Genomic DNA, 12,479 nt, shown 5'->3' with positions numbered 1-12,479 from the left:
GGGCCGGCTGTCAACGCGCGGCGGCCGCCCCGCCCCCTGCCCGCGCTCCGCCGCCGTCGCCGTCGGCGATGAGCGCCCAGCGGCCCGCGTGCGCCGTGGAGGCGCCGGCCGCGGCACCCTCGCCCCTGCGCTCCCTGCTCCGCCACGTACAGCTGGAGAACCTGGCGGCGGGGCTGAGCGGCGGCGTCGTTTCCACTTTGGTGCTCCACCCGCTAGACCTGGTCAAGATCCGCTTCGCAGGTGAGGCCGTAAGGCCGCCCCCTTTCCGCACCTCGGGCCAGGGAGGCTGCGGGTCGCGGGGGCTGCCCTCGCAGGACCGAGGCGCCTGCAGGGGCGGTAGGTGTGCCGCCAGCGAAAGCCCCCGACGTCGGCTGCCACGGGAGCGTGCCGCTGACGGCTGCAGATGCAAACCGTGCTGCAAGTAGCCAAGTGCCGCCGGGATCGCCGTGCCCAGGCGCTGCCCTCCAGCTCTCCCTGCCGGAGGGCACAGCCGGGTGAGCCTGCGTGGGTTTGCCCGAGCCTGTGCGCGGCTGCGTGGCAGCGGGCGATGGCAGGGCAGCCCCGCGGCTCGGGGTAAACGAAGGGGTAGTTCCCCGGTTCATTCCGCCTCTGTCCCAAAGCTTGGTCCTGCTGTCCTTTCTGGGGTCTGTAAACCGTGCCGAGTGCCCCAGGCTGCGTTCAGGCACGTTGGAGACCCGGCCAGGTTTCTCCCGCGCTGCCAGGGCTACCGGTGCCATAGGGACACAGCGCGGCGGTTTTGACGGCTCAGGGCAGCGTTCAAGGTTCACCTTTATGCCAAAGACTTTACACGCTTGGGGCATGACAGCAGTTTTATAATCGTGCCGGTCGCTAACAGAGGTGTCACTGTTCCGCAGAGAGCTCTTGCTTGTGTTCCCGCAGGGAGGCACGTCGGCTTCTCCCGTTTGATTCTGCTGTTCATATGGGAAACACTTTCCCCTTTTATCACCCTCTCTTTTATCAGAGGTTGAAACGTTTCCGCTGTTATCTGTGGATTGCTAAGCGGACTCGTGGGTGTTTGAAGATCTCAAAACAAAGAGCGAACCGGCACAGGGAGGTTTTACAAAGTTCAAAGCATTACGTTTTCCAAGCAGGCTTTATGGAAAGTTGGATTCAAACACTTCCCTGCCACATCCTACTGTGGGCACACCCTGGGCTGTGTTATGAGGAGAGCATAGTTAGCAGAAGTGTTTGCACGTGTAAGAATACATCTGGAGTCCTATGTCTAGGGCTCACCAGTACGAGGAGCACATTGACATATTGCCGGTGGAGGCCACCAGGTTGGGAAGGGGCTGGAGCCCGTGGAAGTAGGAGTACAGGCTGGCAGGACAGGATCAGCTCAACCTCACAAAGAGAAGGCTGAGGGGAGATACTACTGCAGTCTATGACTGCATGATGGGAGGACACAGAGAAGGTGAAGCCAGATTCTTCTGGGAGGCAGGACAAGACAGAACAGGCACAAGTAGGATCATGGAAAACTCCAGTCATTTATTAGGAAGAATGATTTGCACTGCGCAGGTGGCCACACTGTGGAGGAGGTTACCCAGGTGTAATCGCTTCATCTTTGGAAACTGGACATGTCCCTGAATAACCTGAGCTAATTAAGCCTGTTCTGAGCAGGGGATTGGATTAGGTGACCTCTGCAGGTTACTTACTCTCACAGGCTCGTTTGGGTTGAAAATAAGGATTCCTATGTTTTGTCAGCAACCAGGAACCAGTGTTGTGAAGAGATGCTCAGCAGCGTCATAGGCAGGCGTTTGCCTCTGATTTCCCACACTCCCTAATGTGTTTATAAACATGTCACAGCAAACAGTACTGTGCATGAAGTTCAAAGGAGAATGAATAATAAATGTGGCACCTAAGAGAAAACATCTGAAATTCATGCTTACCAAGACTCATTTTGGTAGGGACACAAAGCCCACACTGACTGTAGAACTTGGTGATGAATTGTCCATTAAATGGCAATCAAGCCTTATGTCTCTATTGAGAAAGCAAGCTGCTGCCATGCTGGCATCCCAGAGTCATGAAGGTCAGAGGAGATCTCTGGAATTCTCCCCTGCTCAGGTACAGTCTGCTCAGAGTTTTGCCTGCTACAGTTTTGAGTAGCTCCAAAGATGCCTCTTCAGGCAACTTGTTCCAGTATTTAACCACTCTGGAGAAAAAGTTCTGATCAGAATTCTCTCTGTTCCAGCTTGTCTCTCTTAATTGCTGTCATCATGCCTTATCAGGCATGTCATCAGTAATCACCTTACTCTCTTGCTGCTACAGTGAGAGCACAGTAGTTACCACTCTGTTATGCCAACATCTGTGTTCTAAATCAAACCTGTCAAACAGAAGCCTGCATGTTGTTAATCTTACTTGACAGTGATATTGTCTGAATGTTTGCAGAACCAGCTGTCTGGTTATTGGGTGGGAGGAGTGTCTGCAGTTGCTGTTCTCCAAAGCCATCCAATGAGAATAGAGGGGAAACACAGGTGGTTTGGGTGGAAATAAACTTTTGAGTCTTCTGGCATCAATGAGACACAACCTGTTGAAAACATTCAGAGCTTTATAGAGTGTTGGAAAGAGGAAGAATGAATTCAAGAGTTGTTATTTAGGGGTTGTCCAAACTCCTTATAGAAATGTGCTGTCAAAGACCCCAACACATAGCACTTGAGATACGATGTGAAAGTGCAGGGGCCCTAAACAGAAGAGACAAACCCCCTCCCTTTGAAGTTGCTGCTCACCCAGAAGCACAGCAGTGCATTTATTTGGTCATGTCAGAACGATGGGAACTTGCCTCTTGCAGAGCTTGGAGATTATTTGGTTGGCTGTTGTTTTGCTTTTGCTTCAAGTTCTGCAACTCCAGACTTACAAAGCTGTAAACCTCAACTCCTGCTTAGTTCTGAAAGAATACTTACAAAGTACAGCTTATAAAATCAAGTAAGTTTCCTGTTCATTTGCAGCTTCCCTTGGAGGCTGTGTGCTCCTCTGGTGGCTCTTACAGAGCTGAACTTCATGCTTCCTGAAATGTTTTCCAGCATCCTTTCTTTCTTTCCTAGTAAGTGACGGCTTGGAGCTGAGGCCAAAATACAATGGGATTCTCCACTGCATGAGCACTGTCTGGAAGCATGAAGGACTACGAGGCTTATATCAGGGAGTGACTCCAAACATGGTGGGAGCAGGAGCTTCCTGGGGTCTTTACTTTTTCTTGTAAGTAGAACTGTAAGATGTGTCATGTCCTGTGCACTGTAATGTCCCGAGGTACACTGCATCTTCTCTGGCCACAACAGCCCCATGCAGCACCACAGGCTGGGGACAGAGTGGCTGGAGAGCAGCCAGGCAGAAAGGGACCTGGGGGTACTGGTTGACGGCAGATGAACATGAGCCAGCAGCGTGCCCAGGTGGCCAAGAAGGCCGAAGGCATCCAGGCCTGCATCAGAATAGTGTGGCCAGCAGGAGCAGGGAGGTCATTCTGCCCTGTACTCAGCACTTGTTAGGCCATACCTTGAGTCCTGTGTCCAGTTCTGGCCTCCTCAGTTTAGGAAAGATGTTGAGTTGCTGGAAGGTGTCCAGAGAAGGGCAACAAAGCTGGGGAGGGGTCTGGAGCACAGCCCTGTGAGGAGAGGTTGAAGGAGCTGGGGTTGCTTAGCCTGGAGAAGAGGAGGCTCAGGGGAGACTTTATTGCTCTCTACAATTACCTGAAGGGAGGTTGTAGCCAGGTGGGGGTTGGTCTCTTCTCCCAGGCAAGCAGCACCAGAACAAGAGGACACAGTCTCAAGCTGTGCCAGGGGAGGTTCAGGCTGGATGTTAGGAAGCAATTCTTCCCAGCAAGAGAGATTGGCCATTGGAATGTGCTGCCCAGGGAGGTGGTGGAGTCCCTATCCCTGAAGTGTTTAAGAAGAGCCTGGATGAGGCACTTGGTGCCATGGTTTAGTTGATGAGATGGTGTTGGGTGATAGGTTGGACTGGATGACCTCAAAGGTCTTTTCCAGCCTGGTTAATTCTGTATTTGGTATTGTGTATTCTTTGGGGGTATCAAAAAGTGCTAAGTGGCTTCTGAACTTGTGGTTCTTTCAGTAAGCCCAGCTCTGCTGCTCTTTATGATCATTTGCTGTTTGAGAATTCATGAGTCAGAGGCCTGTTACTCTGCCAAGTGCAGTGCACTCCCTTGATGCTGTGAAAACTGAAAACCTTGAGATGGTGACACCATTCCTGAGGAATCCTTTCTAAGTGCTGACACACTGTGTTTAAAACAACACCAAAAGTAAAAACTGATGCCTTAAGAATTGGAGACCATGAGGAGGTTTTGTACTAAAGATAGAGGTTTAACTGATTTTTAATAGGCTTAGTGACCCTTTTCTTCATTGTTCTTGTGAGTGGATGGGCTCTGCTTATAAATAATCTTATAAGTAATCTTTCTACTTTACTAGCCTTATAACTATGGCCTGATTTACTGCTGATCCCTACTAATTGAAACTCTTCAGGGAGTAGTTAGTTGGTGTGCCTGTGCAAGCCTCACTCAGTTGTCTGGACTGTTACTGCTGTACTGCAGTCCTCAAGCTTTGTTACAGCTTCCTATTGGCAGTTCCTCAATCCACAAAGACTGGAGGCTGGATCAAGACAAGAAAGGTCAGTGTTGCTCTCACTGCTCTCAATCAAAAGGATGCTGTCTAATCAGCTTCTTTTAGAAGTCAAACCTTGAGGTCCAATAGCTGTGTGAAGATACAGTGATACTTTACCAGTTGGAACAGGTATTACCACAGCTCACTTTCAAGAACTAACTGCTCAGAGATCAATGGATCAACTAAACAAAGACTTCTTGCTCACATGTCTGTTTTCACAGGCTGTGTACCACCTGTTTTCCATCATCTTAAGTGAGGTGTTCTGTTGTTTGGGGTGCTGGTGTTTGGGGTTTTTTTTGTGGTGTAGGTCTGTTTTCACCTTTACCAAAAGGTATTTAATGTTTTCCAGTTACAATGCCATCAAAGCTTACAAGAAGGAGGGGAAGATGGAAAGTCTCAGTGCAACTGAACACCTAGTGTCAGCTGCAGAGGCTGGTGAGTTTCAAAACAAAGAAGATTCATTTTTGGCTTCTAGCTTTTCCATATGTTGCTCCTTTGTGCTTCAGTGCTGCTTTTTCGTACAGGTGGCAAGTGCAAATGTTTCAGTCTAAATACAGTCACTTACTGTCTCTAAATAAATGAAGTATACCTAAGATGAACAGAGAGATCCCTCTGGTCTCTTCAGTTTTGCTCAGGAACAGCAGTTGTCAAAATGCCTTTTGATGTTGTTTTCATTGTGTATAAACTTCTTCCATAATCAGTACTGTATTTGGTACTGTATAAGTGTGCCTGTTAGCTCATTAGCTGTTTAACACTGAGACCTGGAAAAGAGGTCTGCTGAAGTTATATGGAGCAAGTGAATTGGCCATTGGCCTCTGAAGATCTTTACCTATAGTCCAAGTTATCTTAGAAACTAAAAGGTCTGAGATAAAAATACAGCTTCCATCAGCAAGGTTTTTAATGTGTTCCTTCTGGCATATTATCTCATGCATGATTCTGGGGTGTATTTAATCTAGGTCATGGTAGAAGACTACCAGAGACTACTGGAGCATTCATTTAACATTGAAATGCAAGGCATGGTTTTGGATGTGAAAACCAGTCCTGGATGATTCACAACTGTGTTTCCAATATCCTATAAAGCTACAACAGGTTGCTTCTATTAACCTGTCAGTAGGCTTACACCTATTTCTCATCACTGAGGTGTCCATTCCACTTTGGACAATGGTATACCCAAAGACTAGGTCAGATCATCAGGAGTACACTAGGAAATTACTTACTTTTCCTCTCTATTACAGATCACACAATCAGCTGTGGAAAGATGAGGCAAGAAAAGCAATGCACTAGGAATATTCAATGAGCTCTGTGCTCCACAGAAGTGCCCTCAGCAGGAGGAAAGGCTGAGAGCCCTGGGGCTTGTTAGCCTGGAAAGGAGAAGGCTGAGAGGAGACCTAATCAATATCTATAAATATCTGAGGGTTGGGCTCAGGAAGGAAGGGTCAGGCTGTGCTCACTTGCACAGGAGGCAATGGATGTAAACTGGAGCACAGGAAGTTCTACCTCAGCATGAGGAAGAGCTTTACTGTGAGGGTCACAGAGCACTGCAAGAGGCTCCCCAGAGAGACTGTGGAATCTCCTTCTCTGGAGACTTTCCAGCCCTGTCTGGATGCATTCCTGTGCAGGGGGCTTGGACTCAAAGATCTCCAGAGGTCCCTTCCAACAGCTAACATCCTGTGATCCTGTGAGCTTTGAAGGCAGAGAGAGAGAGGGGGAACAGTGGTGGGCATAAACCTTGCCTGTTTTACTAACATGAATGCTCGTGCAGGGCACGTAGGTTTGTCATCGTAGAAGTCTGCATTATGTTGGACTGAGCAAACTGGGACAAGCTTTGGAGCTGGCATAACCATCAGTCTGACTTCCTTCTGCTCTCAGGAGCCATGACTCTCTGCATTACCAACCCAGTCTGGGTGACAAAGACACGACTTGTGCTCCAGTACGACGCCGGAGTGGATCCGTCCAAGCGGCAGTACCGGGGAATGTGCGATGCTCTCGCAAAGATCTACCGGGCGGAGGGCGTGCGTGGCCTGTACAAGGTAATGCACCCCCACACCACTGCCAGGAGGGGCTGGCACTGCTCAGTAGCATGGTGAGGCTTCTGAGTATTTGTCTGAAAAGAAGAGAGGCCAGGCATTGTTCGTTACAGCTCACTTACCGGCGTGCTGTGACTCTTCTTTCCCACTCAAGAGCCGAAGCGAAGAGGCTTAATCAGAGGGAAAGCCACTGTGCTGTTGGCATGTGGGAAACCACTGGGGAGCATAAGCTTTATGGCTAAGCCATCTTCTGTTGGGTGGGAATGCTGAGAGGAGAGTAAACTACAAGCTGCTTGTGGCAGTTTAGGTTTTTTGAGTCTTCCTGTAATTAGAATTTGGGTAAGGGGGGGAAGCAGCAGTGAAATCCATCCTGCTGCTGCTTCCCTCCATTTCATTCCTTGTCTCTGCCCTACTGACATCTTGTGGAGCATAATATATGACTAAAGCAGTTGCTATGTTATTCCTCCACAATGGACAGTTTCACAACTGCTCATTTGCCCTCTCGTCACTGAGGTCTGTAATCTGTCATCTCCAGATCCATCCAATTTGCAGACTCCTAAACAAGGCCTGCATGTCTGGGGGTTTTGTACTCCCTCTAATTTAGAGAAGCAGATGGCAACTGGGTTTGGATTTTGCCTCCTCCTTCCTTCAGGCCATGACATCAGTGCCTGGAAGGTGTGAACAAACCTATTTTAGTTCAGTCTGGCTCTCCTCCTCCAAGTAATGCTACAATACAAGAACATTATCTCTTAGGACTTGTCTTGGTTACTGAACATTAGCTTCTTTGATTTGCAGTGAAAAATACAGGCCTTCCTTTGTGGAAAGGCTGCTAGGCCACAAACCAATGGCTGCTGACTTCTGGCACCTTACCTATCCCTAAATTGCAATGGCCAGGATTTCTGGTTTGCCTGCCTGGTTGTCAGCTGTGTTCCATGCAGATAAATTCTAACCTCTTGCATCTCTTAGGGTTTAAATTGTCCTTCCATTGGGTTGCTTTCCAGATCATTCATGCATGTACCTATTGCTCTCTGCAACTACCTGAAGGGAGGTTGTAGCCAGCTGGGGGTTGGTCTCTTCTCCCAGGCAGCCAGCACCAGAACAAGAGGACACAGTCTCAAGCTGTGCCAGGGGAGGTTGAGGCTGGATGTTAGGAAGAAATTCTTCCCAGCAAGAGAGATTGGCCATTGGGATGTGCTGCCCAGGGAGGTGGTGGAGTCACCATCACTGGAGGTGTTTAAGAAGAGCCTGGATGAGGCCCTTGGTGCCATGGTTTAGTTGATTAGATGGTGCTGGGTGATAGGTTAGGCTTGATGATCTCAAAGGTGTTTTCCAGCCTGGTTAATTCTCTCTCTAATTCCCTGTGCTGCCTTTGGCACTAGACACTTTGTAGTGTTAATCTGCAGGTGGGGAACTAAACCAGTTACTTGCTTTGAAAGAGTGAATTACTTGCTTAAATCTGCAAAACAGGTGACCTAAATAGGTGCTGAGTGAGCTCCCTAGCTGCACACTGAGCAGCCTCAGTGAGACATCACTCTTCTCTCAACCCTGTCTGTAGTGAGGACAAAGGCACCTCTCCAGCTGCCTCTCTGACTTCTCCATAGTTTTGCCTTCCTCCATGGTCTGTCTTGGGGGAGTTCTCTTTGCTCTTGCTTTATTTGCAGTTGGCAGCTGAAGTCCTGGCAGTTGCCCTGAGTTGCAGGAGCTGTACTGCACACGAAGGGGGGGGGGAGGGTGTTGCCTTAGCAGTCTCAGGTAGACACTGAAGAGCTCAGCTCCAGTCCCCAGAAGGGGACAGGCACTGAGCAGCACATTTGCAAGCCTGCAGCTTGATTTGTATTCTTCCAGTCCTGGACTGTGTTGACCAGCTTTTTAAGACCTTGCTCATGGTCTGTGGAGTTCCTAGGCCACTTGTTTTACCTTTATCACTCATGAGCTGTCTTTAGCCTGTATGGCACCTGAAGAACAATAACATCTATGGCACTGTGGTTCCTGCCATTAAGAGCAGCAACCCAGAATGGCTTTGAGTCTTACTCTGCAGTAACAGAGGACATGCATATGTGTGTAAGCTGAGCTCTGTCAAGCCACACAGCTTTGGGCTCAGTTTTTGTGCATTGCTGTTTAACCTTAGCTTATTCCTTTTTTTCCAATAGGGATTTGTGCCTGGTCTCTTTGGAACTTCACATGGAGCCCTTCAGTTCATGGCATATGAGGATCTGAAACTGAGATACAACCAATACAGAAACAGAGGGTCAGATACAAAACTGGTATGACTCTTAAAGAGTAAAACTGTGTGCTGTGGCTGGTGAATCAGCAGGTCACAGCCAGCTCTCCAAACTCTTGATGCATTAATTGGAAGGTAGAACATGCAGAACAATTCCTGTTCACATTGTAGGAGCAAGCAACTGGTGAGGGTTAGTTTCCTGCAGGGAAACCAGCTCCTTCTTTTGGCAAGTGGTTGGAGAATTTCAGAGGGAGGAATGTCTTTTTGCCTTACTTCATGGAATCATGGGTGGTGGTCTCCAGCACTTAACAAGGAAAACTGGTCAAGTGCAAGCTGGGCAAAGGAAGGAGAGAGCACCACACACATTTTACAGCTAATGAATGCTACCTTGTTTTCTCAGTGTGTGTAAGATAAGGGAGAGGAAGCCAGTGTATTATTTAGTTCAACACTAAAAGTTTGGGAAGTTGGCTGGTTCAAACCATACTAAAGGCAAGCCTGGTGTTTTTTGTTGCTTTTAGAACACTGTGGAGTACATATTGATGGCAGCTGTATCCAAAATATTTGCTGTGTCAGCAACATATCCCTACCAAGTGGTGCGAGCTCGTCTTCAGGATCAGCACAACACCTATTCGGGTGTGTTTGATGTGATCCACAGGACATGGAGGTAGGCATGCAGGAGCCAAAGCTCACATCTTGGAGAGAAAGTCTTGCAGACTCAGGACTATGATTACTGGCCTCCATGCTGGCTTGAGGAACCAGTGCAGCTCAGAGCAAACCAAGTGTTAGCTGCACGAAGCCGTTTGTGCCACTAACAGCAATAATCAAAGGAGGAGATAGGAGGGGGTCAGTGCTAGCCTGCAAACTTCTCTTTGTTCTGTCTCCCTTCTCTCTTCCTCTGCAGACTTCACTTACAGGTTAAAGAAATAACATTGAGTTGGCTGTCTTGGGCTCTTAAACAATGCAGTCTCACTTCAGCTGCTTTAGATTACCATACAGGACAGCAGCACTGTGCTGCTGGGAGTTGTGACTAACCCCAATTCCTGGCAGGAGGAAGTGAGCTAGCCAGAGCTGTTTATACTGAGCTCCCTGGGTTACCTTGGGGCCTCACTGCATTTCTAGTCTAGTCCCAGCATCCACAGGACCTTTAGAGAACTGCTAGCTCACACCTGTGCATCTCTTCCACCAAAGCCTTTTCCCTCAGCCCTGCAGGGCATGTGAGAGTTTTGACTCAGAACTTGGTAGTCACTAGGGTTGGCCAACTTCTGCAGGATGGAGCCAGTGCTGATCCTGCTTTGGACAGTCTCTGGGTTGCAGCATACTGCTAGAAAGAGGTGAATGGAGTCAGCTAATTCCTGGGCTATTAAGTGGTGCCACCTGATGAGCAACCAAGGCTGTGTTGGTCCAGGACCACACCTGGCTCATAGGCAGTACAAACCATTTTGTCTGAAGCTCATTCAAAGTAAAAATGACTCTGGTGTCTCAGCACTGTGCCCTTCAGTGCTGCACTCTATAGGAAAGCTTATTCTGATAGTCTGAATGCAGTCACTCTGGGGCCACTACTGTACTCACTAAGAAACAAGTGCAGCCTAGAGGCCTGGGGGCAGGTAGTACAAACCACACCCCAGCCTTTCCCGGGTTCTGTGCTCACTGTACTCATTGCTCCAAGCATTCCTACACCTCTGAAGCCAGAAAACAGGGAGCTGAGATTAAAAGCCTTTGAAACTTTTTAACAGCCCTCCCATCAATCCTCAGATGGAAGCTGGGAGCAGTTAGAGTCCCAATTACTGGCAGTGGAATCAAAAGTCTGAAGGAGGAGCTTTGATCCTGAAAATAAATGCTGACTTGTGTTGCCTGTCAGCTTGTTTTCTGTTACATGACCCAGCATCACTGGGCCTTTCAGGTTGCTGGCTTCAGTGAGATTGGACATGTTAATGCCTTTTGGAACAGGCTGCAGCAATTGGAAGTTATTGTAACCAGTTGTGTGGCAGGAAGAAAGAAAGTAAATTGCCTCCCACTCAGACAATTGAATTTGAAAACCCACTCAAACCATAGGCTAAGTAACTGACCTGCAGAGTACTGGTGTGTGTTCAGGAGAGAAAATGATGGGTTAAGAGTTGACACATTATGGCTCTTTAAACACTATAGTAGAAGCTTATTCTGAAATCACAGGGTGTGAGGGGTGGGAAGGGACCTCTGGAGATCTTTGAGTCCAACCCCCCTGCCAGAGCAGGACCATTGAATCCAGCACAGGTCACAGAGGAACACATCCAGACAGGGCTGGGAAGTCTCCAGAGGAGGAGACTCCAACACCTCTCTGGGCAGCCTGCTCCAGGGCTCTGTGACCCTTACAGTATAGTTCTACCTGATGTTGAGGTGGAACCTCCTGTGCTGTCGTTTCCATCCATTGTCCCTTGTCCTATCCCAGGGCACAACTGAGCAGAGGCTGTCCCTGTCCCTTCCTTCCTGACCCCCAGCCCTCAGGTATTGATAGACACTGATCAGATCCCCTCTCAGTCTTCTCTCCAGACTAACCAGCCCCAGGTCTCTCAGCCTCTCCTTACCAGGCAGTGCTCCAGTCCCTTCAGCATCCTTGGAGCCCTCCCTTGGACTCTCTCAAGTAGATTCCTGTTCCTCTTGAACCAGGGAGCCCAGAGCTGGATGCAGGCAGTCAGGGTGTGAGAAGAAAAATGTCAGGCTTAATGCATGTTCATAGAAACAGACAGAAATTAAAACTAAGTGGTTCTTTTGTTCCTCTGTCTTTAAAGGAAAGAAGGAATGCATGGATTCTACAAAGGAATCGTTGCCAACGTGATCAGAGTGACTCCTGCCTGCTGCATTACCTTTGTGGTGTATGAAAATGTGTCTTCTTTTTTACTTGGTTTCAGGAAAGAAAGCAATTAAAGGTATGAGATTGTGTTCATAAGGAATGTGTCTTTTATATTTATGACCTGGGAGAGATTTGGTTCAGCAGCCTTCCTCACCACTGTGAGCTGATCTAGTGCTTTTGAGGACAGAACCTGGAGACAATAAAGCCCTGCCAACATCTCTCCTACGGAATGTTCCTGCTCTGCTGCCTTCCTCTCTGAATCAGCTGTGTCTGCCTGAAACAGATGTCTCTGCACTGTGAAAGAATAGCACTGTGGCTGGGTGAAGGCAGCTGTGCAGCAGTTCAGCTCACCCTGGCCTGCCTGGAGTAGCAGACTGAACTGTTTTGACAAGCCTCAAGATAACAGCTGGTCAGTTTCTGCTCCTACAGAAGTGGGAAAGAGACAAAAGCAACTCTGGGGTCTGTCAGAACTCCCTTAAATCTTCATCTGAGCCTCATACAAAAAGTATGTCTGTAGCTGTTTACAGCACTCTTCTGCACCCACCTCTGTGCTGCCAGATTGTTGGACATGGAATGCTCCAAATTCCATTGCTCATTCAACACAAAAATGCTGCCTCAGCAGGGTGCAGCTTGGGAAGCCAAACTGTGTTGTAGAAGAGCTGTACACTCTTGGCTTTGAATGGCTGCCAGCCTGATGAAACCCTCCTCTTCTCTCATACCAGGACACATCTGCATTGGGGGCTTTGGCTTGCTTCTAGCACCAGACCAAAGTGGATGTTGTA

General features: G+C 48.6%; 1 protein-coding gene across 1 annotated transcript; it reads left to right on the top strand.

The window, feature by feature from the left end:
* Positions 1–32: 32 nt before the first annotated feature.
* Positions 33–11,793, top strand: SLC25A32 (solute carrier family 25 member 32). Its single transcript, XM_068161207.1, has 7 exons — positions 33–240; positions 3,060–3,210; positions 4,972–5,057; positions 6,492–6,652; positions 8,800–8,913; positions 9,389–9,534; positions 11,636–11,793. Exons 1-7 carry the CDS (start codon positions 69–71, stop codon positions 11,769–11,771), a joined length of 966 nt encoding a protein of 321 aa, XP_068017308.1. The 5' UTR covers positions 33–68; the 3' UTR covers positions 11,772–11,793.
* The last annotated feature ends 686 nt before the right edge of the window (positions 11,794–12,479 follow it).

Source organism: Melanerpes formicivorus, unplaced genomic scaffold, assembly GCF_026170545.1.
Source record: "Melanerpes formicivorus ecotype bairdi unplaced genomic scaffold, bMelFor1.0.p_v2 SCAF_56, whole genome shotgun sequence".
In the NCBI taxonomy this organism is placed as follows: domain Eukaryota; kingdom Metazoa; phylum Chordata; class Aves; order Piciformes; family Picidae; genus Melanerpes; species Melanerpes formicivorus.
This window is presented reverse-complemented; position numbering and strand designations above follow the sequence as displayed.

Bases quoted from the DNA above. Each gene is read 5' to 3' on its own strand.
- SLC25A32 (XM_068161207.1), top strand. From the start codon at position 69: ATGAGCGCCCAGCGGCCCGCGTGCGCCGTGGAGGCGCCGGCCGCGGCA. The intron at 3,211-4,971 runs GTAAGTAGAACT...AATGTTTTCCAG, and splicing joins TGGGGTCTTTACTTTTTCTT to TTACAATGCCATCAAAGCTT. The intron at 5,058-6,491 runs GTGAGTTTCAAA...TTCTGCTCTCAG, and splicing joins AGTGTCAGCTGCAGAGGCTG to GAGCCATGACTCTCTGCATT.